We start from the raw sequence: 25,030 nt of genomic DNA, 5'->3' as shown, positions 1-25,030 counted from the left end.
AGCTACAAAGTTTGTCACTAATAGAACGGATTAGGGCCAGTTGTTCTTGCATATCACAGTTGCACAGTGCATATGCACAGTTAAGCTCCACACAGATATGGATGAGGTTGTCCTGCCAGTGGAGAACATAAAGGTGAACTTTAAATATAAAGACTGACTGCGTAAACTTTATTTATATGTGATACATGATGGTGGCAAAACTTTATTGGGTTGTTAGTGGCTTAGGGAAATCAAATTCAAATGGAAATCCACTCATAAGATACAGTCTTCCCAGCTGCACATCCTGTTCAAATAGTTTTACAGCAGTTGCTAGAGAGCATGCAATCTGTCTTTGATAACAGCTGAGGAACTTTAAAAGGCATCAATGCCTGCACTAAGCTGGAGCCTAATGTCACCGCAAAATTCTTCAAGACAACTCTTGGTTCCATAAGCCACCCGACCAGGGCTGGAGGAAGACTTAGGTAAGCTAGTAAACCATGAGAATTCTGGATAGTAAAACATGTGGTGCTAGGCAACTTAGTTTTGCTGAGCGACACAATGCATTTTGGGCATGAGGTATTAATTTACTCTTGGTCCAACTTTATTGTCCATAAACAACATGGCGATTGTGTATGCTTGTCCCCACATGTGGCCGCAATGCATTATGGGTGTGATCTCACGTCTGTTCATTTATATAACTTTATTGATTGTTTACAATATGGCAGCCGTGTATGCTGTTTGACACACTAGAATGAGGTGAGCAAGGTGCTTTTATCATTCTGGCTTTTTAAGCTATTGCAATAGACTTTTACATTGTCCATAAACAACGAGGTGGCTGTGAATGTCTGTCCCCACATGCAGTTACTAAGCAACCGGAGTATGCATGTGGCCGCAATGCATTATGAGTGCATCACGTCTGTTCACTTTTATAACTTTATTGATTATTTACAATATGGCAGCCGTGAAAAAGACGCCAGTGTATATATGTCTAACATGTCGGAGTGAGGTGAGTTAAGTACTGTTATCACCATTCTGTTTTTTTTAACCCATCTGCAATATATTTATACATTATTCGGTTTTTAGCCTTGTTATTAGGTATACAAAAAACTTGAAAAAGAGACCGCAGAGTGTTGAAACGCACTGGAGGAGTGTTCATTTTGGTGTGCAGTGTCTCATCCATTAGTCCATTTCCAGTCTGTGCTGAGATACCTGGGTTCCATATGCCCACCTGAGTGGACTATGTGGCATATACCATCCTAATGGTATGGATACTTCCCCCAGTGTATTTTACTAAACATAGTGGGTTGCATTTTGTATGTTTTTATTGCCGGATTGAAAAAATGATCATACTGTATATACAAGATCTAACATCAGAGATTAGAAGATCTAAAGAAACCTTTATGAGTTTGCCATCTGCTATTTAGTCTGTAACCATACAGATGTGTCCACATTCATCTAACTCCTGTGCGGTACAAGTAGCGTTACACATAACGTGTGAGCACTGTATTACTTAGTAGTGCCGAGCGTATTTTTGTGCGACTTTTTTCCTTCAGATGCGTCTTATTCGCCCATATCTGCATGCAAAATGCTACGTTACAGGGTCAGCGGCTGTGACTCTGCTTTTCGCATGCAGATACACCCACAGACCCACACAGAACATAGACATGCCGCATATCATTTTAATCAGAAGATGCTTGTGCGTCCTATTCACATCACTGTGCGCACAAGACACATATAAAGGAAAACAGTTGCAGAAAAAGATGCTCAGCGCTACGAGTCACGGCACGGCGCGACTAGAAGGGCTGTTTAACGCGCAAGAAGGCTAGATGTACTGTATGTGGACACATCTGTACATGTAAGTCATCTTACATAGTGTGACTATGATTTTATCACGCCTGGGTGTAATACAGCTTATGGTGGTACTTTGTCATCTGGAGAGCTGTTGGGATTTATCCATCATCTATACCATGTAGACACACGTGAGGTGTTGACCATTTATGCCAGTATCAAGCCCTGTACACACTGGACGATTTATGTGAATGATAACGATATTGTCCAGTGTGTATGCACTTACCGATGAATGATGCGCGCTCCCGTCCGTACATGCAGTACAATCTGGGGATATTGTTAGCGATGCCATGCTGCCGAATGCAGCATGACCCAGAACACCACCCTCTCCTTGCCGGCGTTCGCCGTTGCCGGCATCGGCAAGTGTGTATATACTTGCCGATGCCGGCAACCCCGCCGGGCCTGCTACGTCCGTCATCGCTAGGTACACAGATCGTCCAGTGTGTACCCATTTTAACACTATTGTCTCCATCTATCCTTTCTTTTACATATGCATCATTAGAAGCGATGGAATTTGTGACTGCGTCTTCAACCTGAGCACGTAATATATATTGGGACAATGTTTAGCACATCTGTGGTCTATCCTTTGTTTCATATTGTCTTTTTATGAGTTGGTGACTCGCTTGATTTGGTCATTGCTGCTCTGGAGTGCAGCACCATAAGATTGGTTATTGTTATCTATTAGACTCTGGGGCTGTCTGTAGAATGGAGTGAGTGGGCTACACTGACAGTACCAGTTTTAAATAAAGGCCAAGCCGGGAAGCATCCAAATCTGTGGTGATTGCAAGACAATCCTGTGCAATATCCCTTGACAAAATTTGAGGATATATTCATATCGGAGGAGACCATTTCTGGGAAAATAGACCTGGCACAAGCAGATGGAGGAGGAGGAAGCTTCAAAGAAATACCTCACCATAAATACAAAGGCCTGTATTTGGCATAGCTTCAGGACCCGCGCTCTGGCAAAGAGTAATGGACAAGCAATCCCAGATCTGCAGTGCAGTCTAGCTTACATTTTTTTAAATTCTATCGGATATAAAATACATTTCACTACAGTTGTCAATTCCAGAAGTCTCTAACCATCGGGTACAGTCTTAGCTCCATTACATGTGAGATCACTGTAGCATGAAAGAAACTTAATCCGCCACCTCTTTCATCGATTTCAAATCTATATGGCAAATATAACTGACCAAGTGTATGATTCACAAGGTATGGCTTCCTGGGTGTCCTTCCATACTCACGCAATACTTATCTACTGATGTGCATTCCCTTCCAAGAAGCTCCCCTGGATTTAAGCATCCCCAAATGGATTGATGCCCTGCCTCTATTCCAGCTTGACCCCCTACCCCCCAGATTCCACACTCTGCCTTTCCCCACCTAACTCATGTTATTTACATCATTAAGGCATTGACTAACTTCTTTTTCTCTGTGAATTTCTAATTCCAAATTACCAGATTCTGCTGCAATTTTTCTGGTCCTCAAAGACTCTTGGAGTAACAATGTGTTATAGATATTACATAAAGCTGCCTTAGATCTTTTATTTATTTATTTTATTTCCTTTGAGAACCTTGTGCAGGGCTGCTCGGAAAGGATTACTTTTTGTTTTAGTTCTAAATGCTTTTATCCCCAACTCCCACTGGCAGCTCCTCCTTAATATTAGAGTCATTCCACACAGAAGAGAGGGAGTACGATACATTCTAGCTAAGTATACATATTTTTGTAGAAGCTGTAAGAGAAAGATGGCCACTACCTGTAGAATGGAATGGTATCTGCAAATGTTTTTCTGCTACAACACACAAAATCAAATATTATATAAATTAAAGTCTCAAATGAGGACTATGTAGGGTTGATTGGTCCACTTTAAAAGAAGGTGAAGGATGTAGGGAGTAAGCCCAGTAGTCACACAAAAAATACATGTGGATTGTGTGGCGGTGGAAATGGGGAATTATTATTAATAACTAAAAAGAAAAAAATAACATGACGACATAGTAGGCAAAAATGGAACCTACTTACCTGATCAATACTCTCTTGAGGAACACTGTAAGAACCACTGTCAGATGGATTATCATGCGGGATTAGCAACTCTGGATTATCAAGGAGAATCTAACAGGGAAATTTTGATTATTTTAGCTTTCACACAAATTCATTTCCACAAAACAGACAAATGACATAAGGACATTTCATACATTGTATACAGTAGTGATACCTGACGCCATAAATAACAAAATGGAAAAATAGAAAAGCGCTAACACACAGTTCTGTAATGAAAAATAATGATTTATTATTCTCTTTTTTTAGAGAGAAATTATTTTCCATTTTGTAGTCTATATATATGGGGACCGAGTAATCCCCGTTTTTGAAAGCAGCAAACACTTCAGTTCTGTGTAAATTATATATTGGCGCCATTTTTTCTTTTTTTTGTTATTTGCCATAAATTACAGTCTAAGGTCACTGACGCGATGGGCACACACAGCAAATGGAGACATGTCTTATACAGCTGTCGCACTGGGCATTCTCATACTTGCATCACCAATGAGAACATGTGTATAGTCTTTACAGTGATCTGAATACTGCATGTGACCTCAATATGATCTTATATTAATTGGAGACCTAATGACTGATTAAGAGAATCTGAAAAACCAAAATTACAACCAAACTGCTTTATGTTTTTATCGAATGCATTCACAGCCTATTGCTGGAAAAATATGAACTTTTACATTAAGTAGCAGCATGTTCTTGTTGTTATTTAACAGCAACCCCTAGGACCTAAAGCAGTGGTGGACGTTGCTGCGTCTGCTCTTGCGTCTGTTGCCAGAGTCGCAGCTGCGATAATATGCAAATGCTAGCATCAGCCCTCCCCATGTGTAGTATCATGCGTCTGAATGTGCAAAGAGTGAGATGCCCACTTTAAGCACCTGTGCATGCTGCCGATGTTTCTTTAGATGTCACCATTGCGTGCACCATTGCCACTATGGCAGGTGCAGTTACTCAGTCTATGGCATCTGAGGCTGCGCCTCTTGGAATGCAGCCGCTTTCACTGAGACACCTCAGATACTCCCATTACACGCCCATGAGATGGACTTTTTCTTCACTTATAGCCACCCCATAACTTTGGCGTCCCATCTCAGATACAGTCTGCCCCGATTGCAACAGTATCTTTGTGCAACAAATGCCTCGTAGGGGATTTCTGAATTTTTGCGCATGCAGAGTTGCAAATAACACTGTACAACAAAGAAATACTTTTCATTTGTTTCTAAAAAGTCATATTTTACTAATTTGAGGTCAAGAAAAATGAATATGACTACATTATGTTTTTATAAGCTCTAGTTTTTGAGCTACACTACTAGAGCTATACTGTATGTACTTCAGTAATATAGCCATAGTGAAAAGCAATTTTAAATGAATTTGATATATTCTTGATACAACATAAATAACAGTTGTTTCAATTCAATCAATCAATCACATATAAGAACACAAAATGAAACAACATACAGCAACCGAAAATACTCTCTCAAATAGTGGCCTATTCATGATATCAATTTCTCTTTGGTTGTCGCTTGTACTCCTCTTCTGGGGCATAGTCAGCAGGCATAGGCGTGTTCCATCTACCCTGATGTCTTCCTTCCATTGCTGAAATGTCTTGGTGGAATCGCTCACCGTGCTCGTCACTCCCTGCACCACAGTTATCAGGGTAGATGTCCAGATGAGAGTCCAGAAAGTGGATTCTGAGTGACATTTTGCAGCCTAATTGATGATACTTTTCTAGAAGGTTGTTCACAATCTCAACATAGTTTCCCGCTCTTCTGTTACCCAAGAAGCCATCCACTACACCTTTACAGGCCTTCCAAGCTGCTTTCTCATTAACCTGGAGGACTCGGTCAAAGTTTTCATTCTTAAGAAGTTAACGAATTTGCGGACTAACAAAGATTCCTTTCTTAACTTTAGCATCACTCAGAAGTGGAAATGTTCCTCTCGGCTACATGAAAGCTTCTCCATCTTTGTGCACCCCCTTTACAAAGTTCTCCATAAGTCTGAGTATGATGTGTAAAGGGGCAGAGGAATTTTGCTTCGATCAACCAGAGGACTGTGATGGACATTTTTTCCATGGCCTACAATGACTCGGCATTCCTGTATTCAGGTTTTCCAAACTATATGTCCTCTAGACAAACTTCCCTAGTATTTAACAAAATACCCCTACATCATCATAAATGGGATATATCTCGGCACCGATAACTGAGACTTTTAAATGTCACATTAATTCTTCGCATGCTGAAATCAGACGTAACTCTTTTCACGTCAGAAACATTTTCACAGCTCCGTGTAATCGCTTAACTATGGGAACATTGGCTTTATATAAACTGCTTAAATGCTCAGGTATTTTGGGGATGTCTTGGGTTAATTATGGGCTTCTGAACACTGGTCCATGGCCAAAAGTGCTGCACCGTCCACATGGTGAACTCATGTTAAGTGGAGATGATATAATAAAGTAGAAGTCTCCAACTTGCTAACCTCTAATGGACCCATGAACACTTATATTAAACAAAACAGAATCATTCAAGGTTAATGAGGCTGATTCAGCATTGTATGCAGAAACGCTGCACCTGACTGAGTCTGCAACTTTATGTAGAGTCCTTCCTTGATGTACATTAGTGCATCCAAATGTTAAAGGGCTGAGACGCCCACTGTCAGCACCTGTAAGCACTGATATACCGACTGGCTAGGTGTGATGTGCATGTGTGCCACATCTTCGATTAGGTCATCGCGCAAACATGACAACCTGATTTTTTGAAGATTCATTTTTAGTATAATACAGAGGTTCCCAAATTCCGCCACTACAGTCCAGGGTTTTGGGATATCTATGGTTGAGCACAGGTGACTTAATTAGTACCTCAGTCAATTGAATTTAGCCATGTGGACTCAAGCATGGATAGCCTTAAAACCTGGACTGTAATGGAGGAGTTTGGGAACCTCAGGTATCATAAAAAAAGGTTATTAGCCATACTTTTATATTGTCCATAATGAAATGCAGGTTTAGTGGTCCTTTAACGTAGTATGAAAAGTCTCCTTTGGGGATGATTGTGTCAACATTCCAATTTTATGACCAAAAGGAAACCCCTTGTACGTTATCAATGTATCACAAACATAAGTCTAGAACGTAATCTATGGAAAGCTAAAGAGTACAAATTCCAGTCAGAATTAGTGGATATCAAGTACCATAGTTACAGTACCAGACAGCAATCCAATGACTGAAAAGATTACATGTCATTCCAGCACTTGCATGCTAAAAAATATTATAGCTTGGTATAGCTCTTTTTTATCTTTTTCATGACTAGTCGATGTTTTTCTTAGACAGTATCTGCTAGCTAAATCAATGATTAGCATAAGCAATGTACCTTGGATTTTTACAAACATTGTTTTTTAAATCACTTGATACATATACTTTTCATGCACACAGTAATGTAAGTAATTTATATTTAGACTGACATAGAAAACCACAGAGCTGCTACACACAGATCAGTTTTGCGTATGTATATACTGAGAGGATACAGCTGGTGAGGTACTGAGAGGGAAGTGTACTTCTCCCAGGCTTCTGACCTCCCATGATGAGGGGGTCAGAAGATGTCAACTCAATAATTGTGTCCAGATGGTAACTGACTAATGAGGACCTCCTGGTCTTAATTAGCCAGTTGAATGCTTCAAATAGCGCCATCTTTGTGATTGTATAAGTCCTCAGTAGCTGGAGTAACAGCTATGAAAAAAAAAAACGACAAATAAATAAAACAGATTTAATAATTTTTATTAAGGCATAAAGGGCCTGATTCAGAGCCACAAGCAATGCTAATGTCCATGGAGATTAGTGTTTTTTTTTGCTACCGCGTGTGTGCGCAAACCCTAAACACGCCTATGACGCATGTGTTACACAGAGTGTAAGCACAAAGGCACTGCTGTGATTGGGATATCTTGGAAAATTGCTGGGTGTTCCAGGGCGGTGGCTAAATAGACGGAGACAGTCCGTTTTATGTGTGTACTATCTGATATAGAGAGTATACAATAGTGAAATCTTCCAGATACACTAGGCAGCCCAAGACTTACCAAAGCACACTGGTTTATTTGTGCAGCAATGTGTTTGTACAGCCATACTCACAGTTACGTTGAGCGGAACATAACGATCACCAGGCGGTGATGTATGTGGGTAGCGGTGCATATACAAGGTAGGGGTATGCCTCTGTAGCAGGTATCTCTGACGGTGTAACGTAGGGTCTCTTAGGAGCTAAGTGGTACACGTTATGTAACTGGATACTTGTAATGACAGCTATGGAGTCAGGAGCATAGTGAAATATAAACTGTTTATTTAAACAAAAACATAGTCCAGGCAATGCGGGAAAACCAGGAGTGATACTTGAACCGGACTGGAACTAGAGGCTTGAACTGGACTGGAACCGGTGGTGAACAGAAACTTGCAAGTATGCAAAACTGGATACCATCAATAATCGTATGCTGCAGAGTGGATGTCAGATTCACATGCAGCAATAGGATGAACTGTTTGCAGAGGCTCAGCTGGCTGGAGCTGCACAGATTCCATGCTGGAGATATACAGACTGGATCCAAGCAAAGACAAAAAGCTGCAGAGTAGATGAGACAAACTAACAGACAGCAGTGGAGCTGCAGTTTGCATAAGTCTAGTAGACAGGAGTGCAGGTCCAGGCAGTGGAGTACAATCCAGGGTACACAATCAATGACCAGCAAGGTGCAGGGTGAGGGGCAGGAATACATAATATGTAAGGCAGGTGCAGGTGATTAAACAGGAGAGTAATAATAACTCCTGCTTGTGAGGAGAAAATGTCAGAATAAATCAGCAGCACCTTTGGTGGCACAGAGATACTGCAAGCCAGATACAGAAATAAAGGACAGAGGGCCTAATTCAGACCCGCTCGCAAGCGGGTCAATGGTGCCCTAGTGTGCAAGGGAGCTCCGTCGTGCGCATGCGCGAGACCCGCATAGCGACAGCCAAGCTGTCGCTATGAGTCTCGCACCAAAGGGGGCGTGCTGCCCAGACGGAGGCGTTCCCATGAGAACGCCTACCGTCTGGGTCCGGCCCCACTGACATCACTAGTGATGGTGGGCGTGACGGGGGCGTTGCTGCCCAGATGGAGGCGTTCCCATGGGAACGCCTACCGTCTGGGTCCGGCCCCACTGACATCACTAGTGATGTCAGTGGGAGTGCTTTTGGCTCAGTTCCTTTCTCTATGAGCTCACAAATGTAGTCACTCATAATGTTGATGGTGTCTTCCTTGCTTAAGAGACTCAACTCACTCACAGTCTCTTTGGTTAATTTGGATTTCCACTCACAACAGTAATTTCTTGACTTAACTTTTTGGATATCTTGGGGATCACAGAACGTAACATTTGCACACTGCTACTAATATCTTATTGGTGGTTTCCACTGTTTGATCTTGCTGATGTTCTTTTCTGTGGTTGAATGTCCACGCTGGTAGCCTACGGATCAGATATATCTCCAGCTGCTGTGAAATCGATGAACGTTATGAAGTATCTGTATCCACTTATCGATTTAACTTCCATCAGACCACACGCATCTGTATGCACTAAGTCTAGGAGTGCCTCAGCTCTGCTTGTTGATTTAGAAAATTGACAGTGGCTTTGATTTCCTGTTATACAGCTTTCACATATGAGCTTTTCTATGTCACGGATATTCATGTAACCATTCCATTTAGAAATTTCTGAATAGTGTCATATTCAAGGTGATCTAATGTTCTATGCCTGAGCTCCACAAACTGTGAGCAAGAAGTTATCATTGCATAACACTTTGTGTGTCAAGAACATATAATTGATGGTATGAGGTACCTGTTGCTATTTCAGTGCCTCTTATAATCCATACAATGCAATTTCCTTTTGCGAACTGGACTCTGTAACTTCTTTGCTCTAGGAAACTGAGATTTGTTCCCATATCTGATACACAAAGCACATCTTGGATTTCTGTGACTTTGGTTTTAGTCCAAGTCGGTAGTGTCCCAACTTTTGTAGAAGCATTTAATTTCCTATTCCGTTGTCATAGGATCACACATGTGCAATGTAGTGAGCAACTCGTATTGCAGCTGAAATTTCTAGTAGCACCTGAGTCAATATAGACGATTTTTTTTTACGGCTGTCTGTGATACCCATAGCTGACTAATCTTTACTGTTGTGCTTCTTGATTTGTGTAGCATTCACATTTTTCAGGTTACATTCAAATGCTTTGTGACCTATTTTATGACATACATAACACTTGTACTTGAATTTTCTAGGTTTTTCATCCTTGGTGTATAATGCACTTTTCTCAACATTCAATTCAACTGGCACATATTCTTGGAAATGTAACAGTTTTGTATTGACATTTTTTGTAGTTAGCTAAGCTGTGCTTGCTTCTAATGCCACTACCAGAAAGTCAAACTCAGACGTTAAAGTTCTGTAGCATCGACAATCTTTTCATAATGTACTTGGACTCCTAGAGACGTAAACTGCTGGGATATGGACTTCATTCTGTCAATGTAGTTTTTCATACATTCACTTAACTTGGTTATTATACTGTACACATCTCTGATCATCTCAGACCCGCATCCCCATACGCTGCCTACAGTGCTGTCCACGTGTCTTTAGATGACTTTTTCTCATGTGTGATGGAATACACAAGCTATTCAACACTTAAAGTATGAAAAGACTGTGGGTTGCTAGAAATTCAAGTGTGTAGATTGAAGCAGCCTAAGATGCTCCACTTAGGGTATCCTGTAACCCAATATAGAGAAATAGTGGAAATATAGTTGTGAAGCACCTCTGAGCACTAACAATAATAATACAAAAGAGTAATACTATACTTCATCCAGACAAAGGTTTTCAGGCATCTTCAGTACATGTAAACAAATAAAGAAAGAAAAGAAGCCTTTCACTGGTATAGCTAAAGCGGGCTGCAAATATATACAATAGGGGTCACATGCGGCCCGGGGGCCGTGAGTTTGACATGTATGCTCTAAGGGTATAACGCTGGGTGCCTTAGGAGCTAAGTGGTACACATCCATGTCCCACTATGGCGCTCATACATGCGCAGAAGACCAAAGAGTGGCCATCTTTATAAGGGCAGATGCTTCCCTAAAGGAGTATCATGGGCACAGCACAGGAGCGCAGTCCATATTTCAAAATGATGGGCGTGTTATGGGAATGTCAGGGGCGTGTCTGCATACTCAGACGTTCAATCATTTACTTTGGAGGTCATACTAAGATGGTAAATCTACACCTGCTGGTATCATTTTTGATGGTGCCACTAATGGAGGCAAATGAAGACGTACCAGGCGCCTCGGACTCTCACATTCATGCGCATGGATGTACACCAAGGAAGGACTTTCTGCATAAAGCTGGATCAGGACCAATACTCTGTATTCTTATAATATGCAACCATGCCATATGATCATAAGAATGTTTTATTTCCCTAGCTGCAATAAAGTGTCCCTCTTCTATTTAGCTGGGGAGAAGGGGTCTACGTTACACGAGTTAGCTAAACCTCTATTTTTGGCATTACAAGTATGACAGTGACACTAGAGCCCGTGTTAATATGTTAATCTTTAGCTTTTCAATAAATGGAGGGCAGAAAAACCTGGACATGATTTTATTTATTTAAAAGTTTTCAGTGATAATTAAATTGTTTTTAACTGGAATTAACATTCAGAAGTTGTTTGAAGTCTGAATCAGGTAGATTTCTCACTGCTATCTGCTCCTGCTCATCCACCACTACACAAGACAGCAGTACAGAGCCACAGAGAGATTTGTGATCATCACTTGTGTTTCTGCGGTGTCCCTGGGATTGAGAGGTTAGATAAATGCTTTTTATCATGTTAAAGACTAAAGGATGGTTTGACAAAGCTGCTGAACATCATTGGCTTTGACTAATAGTTTTAAAACGGCAATAGAAATTAATGCTAAACTATCGTTGTTTAGCATTAATTCCTGTTGCCATTTTAAACCCATCTGGCAAAATCACCAACAGCCCTTTATAAAGGACTTTCACCACTGCCCAATGCTATGAAAGATGATAAATGCATTACAGAGACACAGAAGAGATCCTGAGGGACAGCTTTATATAACCACCTCAGTAACAGTCATTTATAATCTTCTTATACTCCATCTAAAGATAATTACACTTTCAACTACCCAATTGCTAATCTCTACACTGAAATCATCTGCACCTCCCCTGGTAATACAACCTGTAAAAATTTGGCTGGAAGTTTCAAAGACAATCCAGCTAAGTACATGTGCAATCAGGCCCTGCTGACAGCACTGTAGTTCTCTACAGTATCCTAGAAATAAAGATAACCAGACCTAGAACGCTGCAGTGGACTACCAAGAAATAGAGTCACTGCTAATGATTTATCATATTAAAAACAGATGGGAACATACTTTAAGAGCATTCGCAAATACAGACTAGGGGGGGGGGAAGAGAGATGAGTTATGAGATACTTTTAAAAGATTAAAAAGAAGACGCTTACTGCTCTGAGACAGAGACACAGGGAGGATAAGGGTGTGGGTTCTTCAATCAGTCCTCCGACAAAGGTCAGATACTAATTCAATACTAAATGTTTGGAAGATACACAAAGCTACTATTAGTAACAATGAATCAGTAGTGATGCCTGCATTAATGTGTGCAATGCTTTCCACTCTGCTATTAGTTCTTCTTACACTCTGCACTAACGAAAGTTAGTGACAATAAACAGATTTTTTTTTTTGGGGGGGGGGGTAAGTTGATGGGCTGATCTCTGCAGCTAGAATGCCATAGTGATTAAACGGCACTCCCTAGCGAGTGAAGCAAGCCTTCCCTTCTGTGCTCATCTTCCCACACTCCACAACTCACTAGCGCTGGATACTGTCTGCTGTGCATAGGTCAGGAGCCATGTGTGTTATATAACATTGCTCTTACTATAGCTAGAATCACACTTCAACAACATATCCACATGAATGCAGGCAGCTCTGTAATAGCTGTAATAGGATGCTAATTTGTAATGCTATAAAAGCTAGGGGCCCCTTCACATTGTCCCTGCCAAATGCAGTGTTAGTTGGAGACTCTGGGTGTATTTCAGAGTTAATGTGTGAAGGCACAAGGCCGGTTTACTGTTAGTTACTTTAAATGTATAACACAGAGGTTCCAAAACACGCTCCCCAAGGCACCCCAGCAGTTCATGTTTTAGAGATATCCATGGTTGAGCAGAGGCGGTTAAATCAAATTGAATGAGGTACTAATTAAGTCACCAGTGTCCAAACATGGATAGCCTTACAACCTGGTCTTTAGGGTGCCATGAGGACAAAGTTTGGGAACCTCTGGTATAACATATAAACAATTTGAACAACTGTTATTGTTAGGTGTTTGGGAGCAAAGGTTCACATGTCACTTTCAAGGGCGATACATGTAGTGTTATCACCTAGAAGACAAAAAACCTGGCGAAAACCACTCTGGCCTGTTAAAGCACTCCAGAAAATGTGCAACTAGTTGAGTCTGCTTCTGCCTGTTTTACCCCTGATAAAGTCTCGCTGACGAAACGCATTGGGTTGTGGTGCTTGACTGGCCATTCCATTTGGGCTCCACTGTCGTGAGCTCACACCCTCTGGGGTGCGACAGAAGGCTGATGACATCTTTTTGAAAGTGTGACGTAAGCACATATCCAAATCATTGTGAATTATATTTTATTCAAATAAATATTTTAACAAATCTAATCAGTGACCAATTGGCCCGTTTCTTGGATGCTTTATTAGTGTGAGGGTTTAGTTCCAGAATTCAAACAGTTTGTGTTAACAATAATCTACTTGGGGCCTCACATAAAGAAGGAAGTGTCCAATGGAGAAGAATCTACAATCTACCTTTGAAGATTTCCTAACTTACTGCTAAGACTATATTCATCCACAGCCCTTTGGAGACATCTTTGTATTGGGATTCTATTTGTGATCCTTTAGATAAGCATTATTGGTACTATTGAATGTATCATTCATAAAAAAGTTTGTTAGATCTTTTCAAATTAATTTGAGCGCAAACTCTCAGGATTGTTTGTATGTATGGTTCTAGTTCTCACTAATAGGATATCTATTGGGAGGAGCTGCTGATGTGATGTATTAATGATTTAATTCTATCACAAATATTACTTCTTCTTATTATTATTATTAACAGTTTCTTATATAGCGCAGCATATTCAGTTGTGCTTTACAATTGTAAGCATTAATAGAACAAAACTGGGTAATAACAGACAGATATATAGGTAGGAAGGCCCTGCTCGCAAGCTTACAATCTATAGGGAAATAGGCATTGATACACTAGGATAGGTGCTATATATTGCGTTTTGGTCCGGCCAGAATGCACAGTTTCTTGGTTGGCTGCATGATCCAGTCACACAGGAATGTCGACCAAATGTCATGAGGATGTGAGAGAAAGACAATGTGTGAGATTGTGTGTGGACTGTAAAAGGGGATGTAATTAGATATGGAAGCTATGAAGGTTATGTGGGAGGTTCTGGAATCTGATAAGCTTGTCTGAAGAGGTGAGTTTTCAGGGAACGCTTGAAGGATTGGAGACTAAAGGAAAGTCTTATTGTGCGAGGTAGTTAATTCCATAGAGTGGGTGCAGCGCAAAGAAAGTCCTGTAACCGTGAATGGGAGCAAGTAATGCATGGGGATGAGAGACGCAGATCTTGTGCTGAGCGGAGAGGTCGGGTTGGGAGATAATTTGAGATGAGTGAAGAGATGTATGTTGGTGTGGTTTGCTTAATAGCCTTATGTGTAAGTAAAAGTATTTTGTATTGAATACGGTAGAAAACCGGCAACCAATGGAGGGACTGACAGACCGGGGCAGCAGAAGAAGAACGTTTCGCAAGGAAGATAAGCCTTGCAGCTGCATTCATAATGGATTGTAATGGTGATAGCCTGTTTTTGGGAAGACCAGTAAGGAGGCTATTGCAATAGTCAATGCGGGAAATAATAAGTGCATGGATTAGAGTTTTGCAGTATCTTGTGTGAGATATGGTCAAATTTTGGATATGTTTTTTTAAATGTATGTAGCATGATTTTGAGACAAACAATGGACAGTTCAGAGTCAAGGATGACACTAAGGCAGCGAGCTTGTGGGGCGGGGTGGATAGTCGAGGTATCAACAGGGATAGAGATATCAGGTTGGTAACTGTTATTGGCCGGTGGAAATATAATTAATTCTGTTTTAGAAATATTAAGTTTCAGGTGGCGAGATGACATCCAAGATGAAATGGCAGAAAGACATTCAGTGACACGGACCAATACAGATGGAGATAAATCTGGAGAGGATAGGTAGATTTGAGTATCATCTGTATACAGATGGTACTGAAATCCAAAAGAGCTGATTAGTTTGCCAAGAGCGGTGGTATAGATTGAGAATAGCAGAGGACCTAAGACAGAGCCTTGCGGTACTCCAACTGATAGAGGTAGCGAAGAGGAGGCAGAATTAGAAAAACGAACAGTAAAAAGAGCGATCAGATAGGTAGGAAGAAAACCAAGAAAGAGCTGTGTCCTTAAGACATAGGGATTGCAGTGTTTGTGTGAGAAGAGAGTGGTCAACAGTGTCAAAAGCAGCAGAGAGATCTAGAAGAATTAGGAGTGAGTAATGGCCTTTAGCCATGGCAGTGACAAGATCATTTACTACCTTAGTCAGTACTGTTTCTGTGGAGTGTTGGGAACGAAAGCTGGACTGAAGTGGGTCCAATAAGTTGCGTGAGTTAAGAAAGTGTGTGAGGCGGGTGTAGACAAGTCTCTCAAGTAGCTTGGAGGGGCATGGGAGCTGGGAGATAGGACGGTAATTTGAGAGAGTATTAGGGTCAGAATTTTGTTTTTTCAGAATGGGAGTAATCACTGCGTGCTTGAACAGTGATGGAAAGTTGCCAGTAGAGAGAGAGAGATTACAGATTTTAGTTAGGGTTGGGATGAGCACAGGAGACAGAGCTTTACTGATTTGTGAGGGTATAGGATCTTGAGGAGAGGTAATAGAGTAGGAGGATGAGAAGAGTGTAGATACTTCATCTTCGTTTGTGAGATCAAATGAAGAGAATGTGCCAGAGGATTCAGATAGGGAATTGAGCAGGTCACTAGCTGAGGAAGAGCCTACCATTTCATTTCGGATCTTATCAATCTTGTCCCTAAAATAGGAAGCAAGATCTTGTGCACAGATAGTAGCAGGTGGTTTGGGTGATGGAGGGGTAAGAAGCAGTTTAAATTAAAAAAAAAGTCGCTTGGAGTTTGAAGCTTGAGCAGAGAGAAGAGATTGGAAATATATTTGTTTGGCAGTGTCCAGAGCAGTACGATAAGACTTGTAGATAGTCTTATATGTGAGGAAGTCACTTGGAGTATGAGACTTTCGCCACTGACGTTCAACTTTACACGAGAGTTTTTGTAGATGCCTTGTTAAGCTAGAATGCCACGGTTGACGCCTAACTCTACGTGGTGTGTGATGGGTAGCTGGAGCTACTTCATCGAGGACTTTTTCTAGAATCTGGTTTAGGTGTGATGCAGCAGTCTCAGGAGAAGTGAATGTAGAAATTGCTAAAAGTTGTTGTTGGAGAGAGGTAGATAGTTGTTGAAGGTTAATGGCATTAATATTTCTATGGGTTTTAGGTTGGGTTGATTTCAATGTTGATGTAATGGAGGAGAGTGTGCAGGTGATAAGGTTGTTATTTGAGAGAGGGAAAGGAGCATTAGTGAAATCAGAAACTGAGCATAGTCTGGTGAATACAAGATCAAGACAGTGGCCCTCCTGATGAGTAGAGGAGTCAGTCCATTGGGAGAGGCCAAGAGAGGATGTTAAAGAGAGTAGTTTGGAGGCATGAGGAGATTGTGGACTGTCAATGGGGATATTGAAATCACCCATAATAATGGTGGAGATGTCTGAGGATAGAAAGTGAGGGAGCCAGGCAGAAAAATGTTCCAGAAATTGTTGGGGTGGCCTAGATGGGCGATAGATAGCAGCATCTCGTAGAGAGAAATGGGTGAAAGTCCTGATAGAATGTACTTCAAATTATGTAAATGTGAGTGAAGGTACCTGTGGGAGAACTGTGTATGTGAAAGATTGGGAGAGTAATATTCCTACCCCACCTCCTTTACAATTGCCAGGCCTGGAGGTGTGTGAGAAGTGTAGGTTACCATGTGAAAGTGCAGCAGGGGAGACAGTGTCTGATTGTGTAAGCCATGTTTCTGTTATTGCCAGAAGGTTGAGGTTGGTTGAAATAAAGAGGTCGTGGATGGATGTTAGCTTATTGCAGACAGAGCGTGCATTCCATAAGGCACATTTTAGTGATTTGGAGGGTTTAGGGAGACACGCAATTTTTATGATGTTAGCTGGATTTATAGTTCGTTGTGGGTGTGGAATGTGGGTTGGGCCTGGATTTGGTGATATGTCACCAGCTAATAGAAGCAGCAGGAGAGAGATATAAATATAATTGTTGGATTTATCTGAAAGATTTTTATGGCGACAGGTTGTAAATGTTATTGTCAGTGTGTATAGATAAGTTAAAAGCTCATGTGTGTTCATAAGTGGAGAGTAGATTAATGAGGTAGCAATATGTACAGAAGGGTGAGCTGCAGGAAGAGTAAAGGATGTAGTAGCCTAATGCTGGGCATACACAGCCAGATAAAATGTCTGTCAGACCGACAGACATTTTATCTGGCCGGCTGCCAGTCGCAGATGTCACCGGCATACACTGTCAGAGAAATCTCACAGTGTATAGCCCGACATCCGCGCTCCGCCCCCGGGGGAGGAGACATTTCCCTGTTCCTTCCGTAGGAAGGAACACAGGAAATGTCTGTCTGTCGGCCACGCTGGGCATACACTGCCCGATGCGGCCGTCAGTTACCGGGTAAATATCGCATCGGACGGGCATGCTGGACAATCCTGCATGCCTGACCGAGCAATATTTAACCCTCGGTCGCCCGCACACACGCTACAATTGTCGGGGCGATCCGCCGGTATCAGGCGGATCGCCCCGATAATTGTAGTGTGTATGGCCAGCATTAGAGATGATTCCATGGAGTGAGATTATTAAAAGAAGTTTTTGATACATTGTCTTTTTGTATTTGGAAAAAATAACATTTTCTAAGTAATGGGTTTGTAATTCTTATTAAATTGTCTAGTGCAGAATAAAGGTATTTGGTACGAATCTATGCAAGGTATAAAATAAAGTCAATGGTAAGCGTCTGTCTATTTGTTTGGGCTAATCTCGAGAACCACTAAACGGATCTTGAAGCAGTTTTGACTCTTCTGTAGAGCATTAATGTACGACAAAAGGGAGCTGAGCAGTGATGATTTTAGTGAAGCAAGTCAATGCCTAAACCATTAAAGATATATCACAACGATGGACTTTATTTTATACCATGTAGAGACTTATACGTATTATCCGTTTTCTCCAGAAAAATTAATGCAAGCCCTGTTTACGGATACAAAATTAAAATTTTTCCCCCTTTTTACCATTCTTCTTTCATTTATGTGAAAAACGATTCTTTAATTTTAAACAAGTACAATTCCTGGTAAGAGTCTGCTTTGGTATGACAATAAATAAAGCACAGGGACAGACACTTAACGTGGCTGGAGTTGACCTAAGAAGAGACTGTATTTCTCATGGACAAATTTACGTGGCCCTTTTGCATGTCACGTCTAAACTAAATCTTTTCGTGTTGGCATAAGGAGGGAAAACAACTAATGTTGTCTACAAGGCAATCTTATAAGACATTGGTTAAAAAAAAGACTATTGCCGTAAATTCAAAATTGCTCCCATGCGCAGCTGTGGCAGGTCACTTTTCTCAGGATAAAAAGTTCAATAATGCAACTGAAGTATAGCTTATAGTCAAGACATGTCTGCTGTTCATTACCAAAGAGGAGTGCCGAGCATTATCGTCGAAATCCCAAACGCCTATCTTTAGCCCGACGCCGAAATCCCAACAGCCGCCATCCCGAACAAAGGTAAGCGAGGCATGTTAGTGTTATGAAAATGTTTAGTGTGCAATTATGGTATTTGTTTTAATTGCAATAATATGAGATATGGTAAGAACTTACCCTTGTTATCTCTATTTCTACGAAGTCCATAGGGTTCCACAGGATACCTTGGGGTATAGGTGTGACGTCAGTCGCAGGGCACCAAAGAGTTAAGCTTTCAGCCTCCCAGGATGCACTAGGTCCCCCTCCTATACCCCGCCCCCAGGCCAAGGCACCTCAGTTAGTTACCAAGCCATAGGCCGGAGGAGGAGAAGGAAGAGAGAGAACAAAGATCTGGACACATACAAGAATCACATTCTCACCAGAGGGAGACGGAAAACCGGTGACCAGAGCAAAGCCCATCTGCAGCACAGGTGCGACAGGGCGGGAGTCCTGTGGAACCCTATGGACTTCGTAGAAATAGAGATAACAAGGGTAAGTTCTTACCATATCTCATATTTTCTACTTCAGGGTCCATAGGGTATCCACAGGATACCTTGGGGATGTCCCAAAGCAGTATCCTTTAAGGGTGGGGACGCTCCTGTGCAGAAAGGAGAATCCGCCGCCCGAAGGAAGCATCCTGAGAGGCGAAGGTGTCAAACCTGTAATACCTCACGAAGGTATGGACAGAAGACCACGTAGCAGCCTTGCAGATCTGAACTGCCCACGAAGGACCCACAGACCTAGTGGAATGAGCCTTCAGAGAAGGAGGGACCGGTAGGCCTTCATGAAGATAAGCTTCAGAAATAGCCATACGGATCCAGGCTGCCAAAGTTTGCTTTGAAGCAGGCCAACCCTTTTTACGGAAGCCAAAGAGGACAAACAAAGCGTCCGACTTCCTAAACGAAGAAGTGCGGTCAACATAAGTCCTTAAGGCCCGCACAACATCCAAAGAGGCCTCACCCACGGAAAGACCCGGTGAGTTAAAGGCCGGAACAACTATTTCCTCGTTAATATGAAACTGGGAAACAACTTTGGGAAGAAACTCGGGCCGAGTGCGGAGCACTGCCCTGTTCCCATAAAAAACCAAGAAAGGGGGTCTACAAGAAAGAGCCCCTAACTCAGAAACACGTCTGGCCGAAGCAATGGCCAGAAGGAAAACAGTCTTAGCTGTTAGCCATTTAAGATCGACTGAGCCCAGTGGTTCAAACGGCGGTCCTTGGAGAGCCCTCAGGACCACAGCCAAATCCCAAGGCGCCACAGGTGGAACAAAGGGCGGCTGAATGCGGAGAACACCCTGCATAAAGGTGCGCACATCCGGGATTGTAGCAATCCTACGGTGAAACCAGACAGATAGGGCCGAAACCTGTACCTTCAAAGAAGCAAGGCGAAGCCCATGATCTAGTCCCGCTTGCAGGAAGGCGAGAATCCGAGACAGACGAAACTCCCGCGGTGCATAACCTCTCGGTCGACACCACTGGAAGAACGTATGCCACACGCGATGGTATATCCTCGCGGAAGACGGTTTCCGAGCTCGCAACATGGTACGCACCACAGAGCTGGAAAACCCCCGGGACCTCAGCATGGCCGTCTCAACAGCCACGCCGTCAAAGACAGCCGAGTCAGGTCCGGGTGAAGGCAAGGACCCTGAGACAGAAGGTCCGGTCGTAGCGGCAACCGCAGAGGAATGTCCACGGACAGACCCTGAAGGTCTGAGAACCAGTGCCGTCTGGGCCACGCGGGAGCTATCAACAGGAGCGTCCCTCCTTCCTGTTTGAATTTCCGGATTACCCGTGGAAGAAGGGAGACCGGAGGGAACAGGTATGCGAACCGGAACGTCCACCGGACGGACAGAGCATCCACCAGAGACGCCCCTTCGTCTCTTGTGCGAGACCCGTACACCGGCAACTTGTTGTTGTGCCGGGACGCCATGAGGTCGATTTCTGGAAGACCCCACCTGTCCACCAGTAGTTGAAAAACGTCCGGGTGCAGGGACCATTCCCCCGGATGAACGTCCTGGCGACTTAGAAAGTCCGCCTCCCAATTGAGCACTCCCGGGATGAAGACCGCTGATATGGCCGGAAGATTGCGCTCCGCCCAAACCAGGATCCGAGAGACCTCTACGAGAGCCGCCCGACTGCGAGTTCCTCCTTGCCTGTTTATGTAGGCCACGGTGGTAGCGTTGTCCGACTGGACCTGCACCGGGCGACCTTGGAGAAACCGCTGTGCCTGCTGGAGAGCATTGAAGACCGCACGGAGTTCCAAGATATTTATTGGAAGCTCCGCTTCTGTCGGCGTCCACCTGCCCTGGAACAAGTGTGGACCCGAAACTGCTCCCCAGCCCCGAAGACTGGCGTCCGTTGTCAACAGGACCCAATTTGGAACCCAGAACGGACGTCCCTTGTTGAGGTGGGTCGTCTGTAACCACCACGTAAGGGACAGGCGAACCTCCTGGGTGAGCACAATCGTCTGGGACTTCAGAGACTGAGTCAGCCCGTTCCACTTGGACAGGATCAGGTGCTGCAGAGGTCTGGAGTGAAACTGGGCGTATTCCACCATGTCGAACACCGACACCATGGAGCCCAGTAACCTCATCGCCGAGTGTAAGGACACCCGGCGGCTGTGCAGACAACTGCGCACCCTTGACTGTAAAGCAGAGATCTTGTCCTCCGTCACGAAGATCCTTTGCTGTCCCGAGTCCAATAAGGCTCCAAGATGCAGAATCCTCCGAGACGGGATTAGAGTGGACTTCTGCCAGTTGATTAGCCAGCCGTGCCGTTGCAGCAGTGCAATGGTCAGGTCCAAGTGGCGTAACAGGAGCTCTGGAGATCCTGCCACCAATAACAGGTCGTCCAAATACGGCAACATGCGGACTCCCTGCAGCCGCAGAGAAGCCGCCATGACCGCCATCACCTTGGTGAAAACACGTGGTGCTGTTGCCAGGCCAAAAGGTAACGCCCGAAACTGGAAGTGGTCGCTGCTGATTGCGAACCTGAGGAACTGTTGATGGCGCCAAAGAATAGGGACATGCAGGTAAGCGTCCTGTATGTCCAATGACACCAAGTAGTCCCCAGGTTCCAGCGCCAGAATGATGGACCGTAGGGTCTCCATCCGAAACTTCGGGACCCGCAAAGACTTGTTGAGTGCTTTGAGGTTGAGAATCGGACGATATGACCCATTGGGTTTCTGTACCAAAAATAGATTTGAATAGAAACCCTGGCCCCTCTGGGAGAATGGAACCGCCACTATAACTCCAGCCTGGAGCATAGTGTGCAATACCTTCCGCAGCTCCGTAGCCTTGTTCCGGTCTGATGGGAGACCCGTGGTGAAGAAGCGAGCCGGGGGTCTGTGCCGGAAGGAGAGGGCGTATCCGTGAGAAACCACCTCCAGAACCCAAGTGTCTGTCGTAGTGGTCGACCAACACTGGGCGAACTGTAGCAGGCGGCCTCCCACCCTGGGATCCCCCAAAGGGAGGCCCGGACCGTCAGGCCGCAGGCTTGTCATCTGGCTTGGGGGCCGGACGTCTGGTACTCCATGCCTGCTTCCGGGGCTTGACCGATTTCTTAGGGCCAGCCTGTCGAGGAAACGACTGTGGTTTGGGCCTGCCCTGGGCCCTAGATGACCGAAAGGACGATGGTCCCGAACCAGAAGGAGCAGCGGCCGACGGGAGACAGGCAGATTTGGCTGCCGCCAGCGTGGCCACAATCTTATCCAGATCCGGACCGAAGAGAACTTCTCCGGTAAACGGTAACGCTTCCAGACCTTTCTTGGAGTCTGCGTCCGCCTTCCAGGATCGCAGCCACAAGGTGCGACGAGCAGCTACCGCTGCTGAAGAAATTCTAGACACCAGAGTACTAATGTCTAGAGCCGCCTCGTTGATGTAGGTGGCCGAATCACGGAGATTGCCAATCAACTCCGCCTGATCGGCCGGACAGTCGGATTCAAAAGAAGCCTCTAATGAATCCGCCCAGCGCTCCATCGCTCTGGCAACCCAGCAAATGGCCATAGCCGGCCGTGCTGCCCCCCCTGCAAGGGAATAAGCGGACTTCAGGCAGATTTCTACCTTGCGGTCCGTAGCATCCTTAAGGGAGGACATGGATGGCATCGGCAATGTGGCACTACGGACAAGACGGGTCACGTGAGAATCCACCTGTGGAGGGGATTCCCACTTCGCAAAATAATTATCCGCGAACGGATAAGCCACCGCCAGGCGTCTCTGCGGCTGGTATCTTTTGCCAGGTTGTTTCCACGCCTCCTCTAAATGGTCCACCAACTGACCCGAAAGAGGAAAGACTGTGGCATCGCCCTTCACATCTTTGAAAAAGGCATACTTAGATTTAGCCGCTGGGGGAACTTCGTCCTCAATCACCAAGGCTGTGCGGACCGCCCGAATAAGTCCAGGAATATATACTTTGGACTTAGCATCAGCGTCCTTAGTATGGAGAGGTTCCTGATCGTAAGGATCTAGAATCTCCCCATCATCAGACGTCCCTTCGTCATCCTCATAAGGAGCGGACAGAGACGCCACCGGCCTTTTATGAGACCGCATCACAGACTCCCCTTGCAACACATCCGACAAGTGCTGTACAGAACTCGTCAGGGAGTTAACCCACGCTGGCTCCTGAGAACCCGGGAGCGGGGAAATAGGGAGACTGTGGGGTACCACCAATTGTCGTGGGAACCCCTGCATGGGTGACGACACCACAGACTGCTGGGACAAACCCATCGGAGTAAACGCGGGCTGCGGAGCTAACTGGCCCACTAAAGCTGTTAACGCCTGAGCGAAACAAGCCCAGGGCGGCTCCTGTACCGGTGCTGTAACCGTAATAGGCCGCGCCATGGACAAACACTGCCGGCAAAGGCCCTCCGCGCTACCCTCCCCCTCCGCTAACGGTACTTTGCACGTGGTACACTGTAGCCGGAGGGGAAAATCACTTTCAGACATGATGGCACCACGTATGTGACCTCTCTCACCAATTAAGTATTAAATAGGCGAGAGACCACCCTGCAGCACCGCACCGCAAGGGCTTTAGCAGAAGGAACAGGGACAGTAATAAAGCTGACAGTTTAGATGAAGAAAAGATTACAGGCAGCAGCGCTAGCACAGTCACATACAATGCAGAGAAATAACAATTCCTGCACTAACAGCGCTGATCACTCAACTACACAGACACAGGGCCTGGTAGGACACAGCGCTGCATACACAGACCTGACCACAGCGGAGGAGAGGTATGCGGGGGGACCCAGACCACGATGCTTCCGTCCAGCGCTTCCAGCAGCGTTCACCATGCGTTCTGGAGAAGATGGCCGCCGAGGAGCAGAGAGGAGGCTGGCCTGGGGGAGGAGCGCTGCCACAGGACCAGTCGGCAGCATGCAGAGAGGGCTGTGTGCAGCGGGGGAGGCGCCGGCTGTGAGACAGGGAAGGCGCGCTCCCCTGGCATGCATTTAACCCCTGGGACGCCGCAGCGCTACCGCTCTGCTGCGGTCCGCTGTCCCAGGGGGTAGTGGAAGCGCAGGTTGGTCGCCTGGCTCCACGCTGCAGCCAGTCCCCAGGGAGCCCCCTGCCTGGGGACTTAGGACCATGTGATCAGCGGGGACCCACCGCGGGACCCCGCTGCTTACCTCTGTCCCCCTTGAATCCGGCCATGGTCCGGAGCATCTGGGGTCACCGCTAGCTGTGACCCCAGACGCCCACCAGCATCCCCGGATCAGTACCGGCGTTCTGGTACCGGCGGGGTGTAGGGAAGACAGCATGGACGTCAGGACTGACTGTCCATGCTGTACATCCAGTTGTGCAGCCACAGCTGCATGAAGAATAAGCTTCTTCTAGCCCCCACTCCAACAGGTGCACCCGACTCCGGCCGGGCACCAAACTAAACTGAGGTGCCTTGGCCTGGGGGCGGGGTATAGGAGGGGGACCTAGTGCATCCTGGGAGGCTGAAAGCTTAACTCTTTGGTGCCCTGCGACTGACGTCACACCTATACCCCAAGGTATCCTGTGGATACCCTATGGACCCTGAAGTAGAAAAAATAATTATTACAAATGCCAACAAAAGAACCATAGTGATCTGCATTTCTGGTTTTTCTGACCTCTTTGCTTGTATAGTTCTGCCAAAAAAACATTTTGCAAACCACTTAATGTACTTGGCTTCAAAGAACTGATTTAACCAACTTATGAACAAAATACAGGATGTTTTTATTGGCAGTTAAGAAAGTCCAGGTCTTAGGTGGAGACTGAAAACTTCATAACCT

At 44.7% G+C, this 25,030-nt stretch overlaps 1 protein-coding gene across 1 annotated transcript in view; it reads right to left on the bottom strand.

Moving 5' to 3' along the window:
* The window catches only part of NUB1 (negative regulator of ubiquitin like proteins 1), a 127,974-nt gene that overhangs the window by 17,158 nt on the left and 85,786 nt on the right, over positions 1-25,030 (bottom strand). Inside the window, exon 13 of the mRNA XM_088446412.1 lies at positions 3,841-3,930. Coding sequence (XP_088302538.1) covers positions 3,841-3,930 — 90 coding nt within the window. The remainder of the gene's footprint in view (positions 1-3,840; positions 3,931-25,030) is intronic.

This window comes from Taudactylus pleione, unplaced genomic scaffold, assembly GCF_031769625.1.
Source record: "Taudactylus pleione unplaced genomic scaffold, aTauple2 ptg000398l, whole genome shotgun sequence".
NCBI lineage: Eukaryota > Metazoa > Chordata > Amphibia > Anura > Myobatrachidae > Taudactylus > Taudactylus pleione.
Note: the sequence above shows the minus strand (reverse complement) of the source record. Positions and strands in the feature narration are given on the sequence as shown.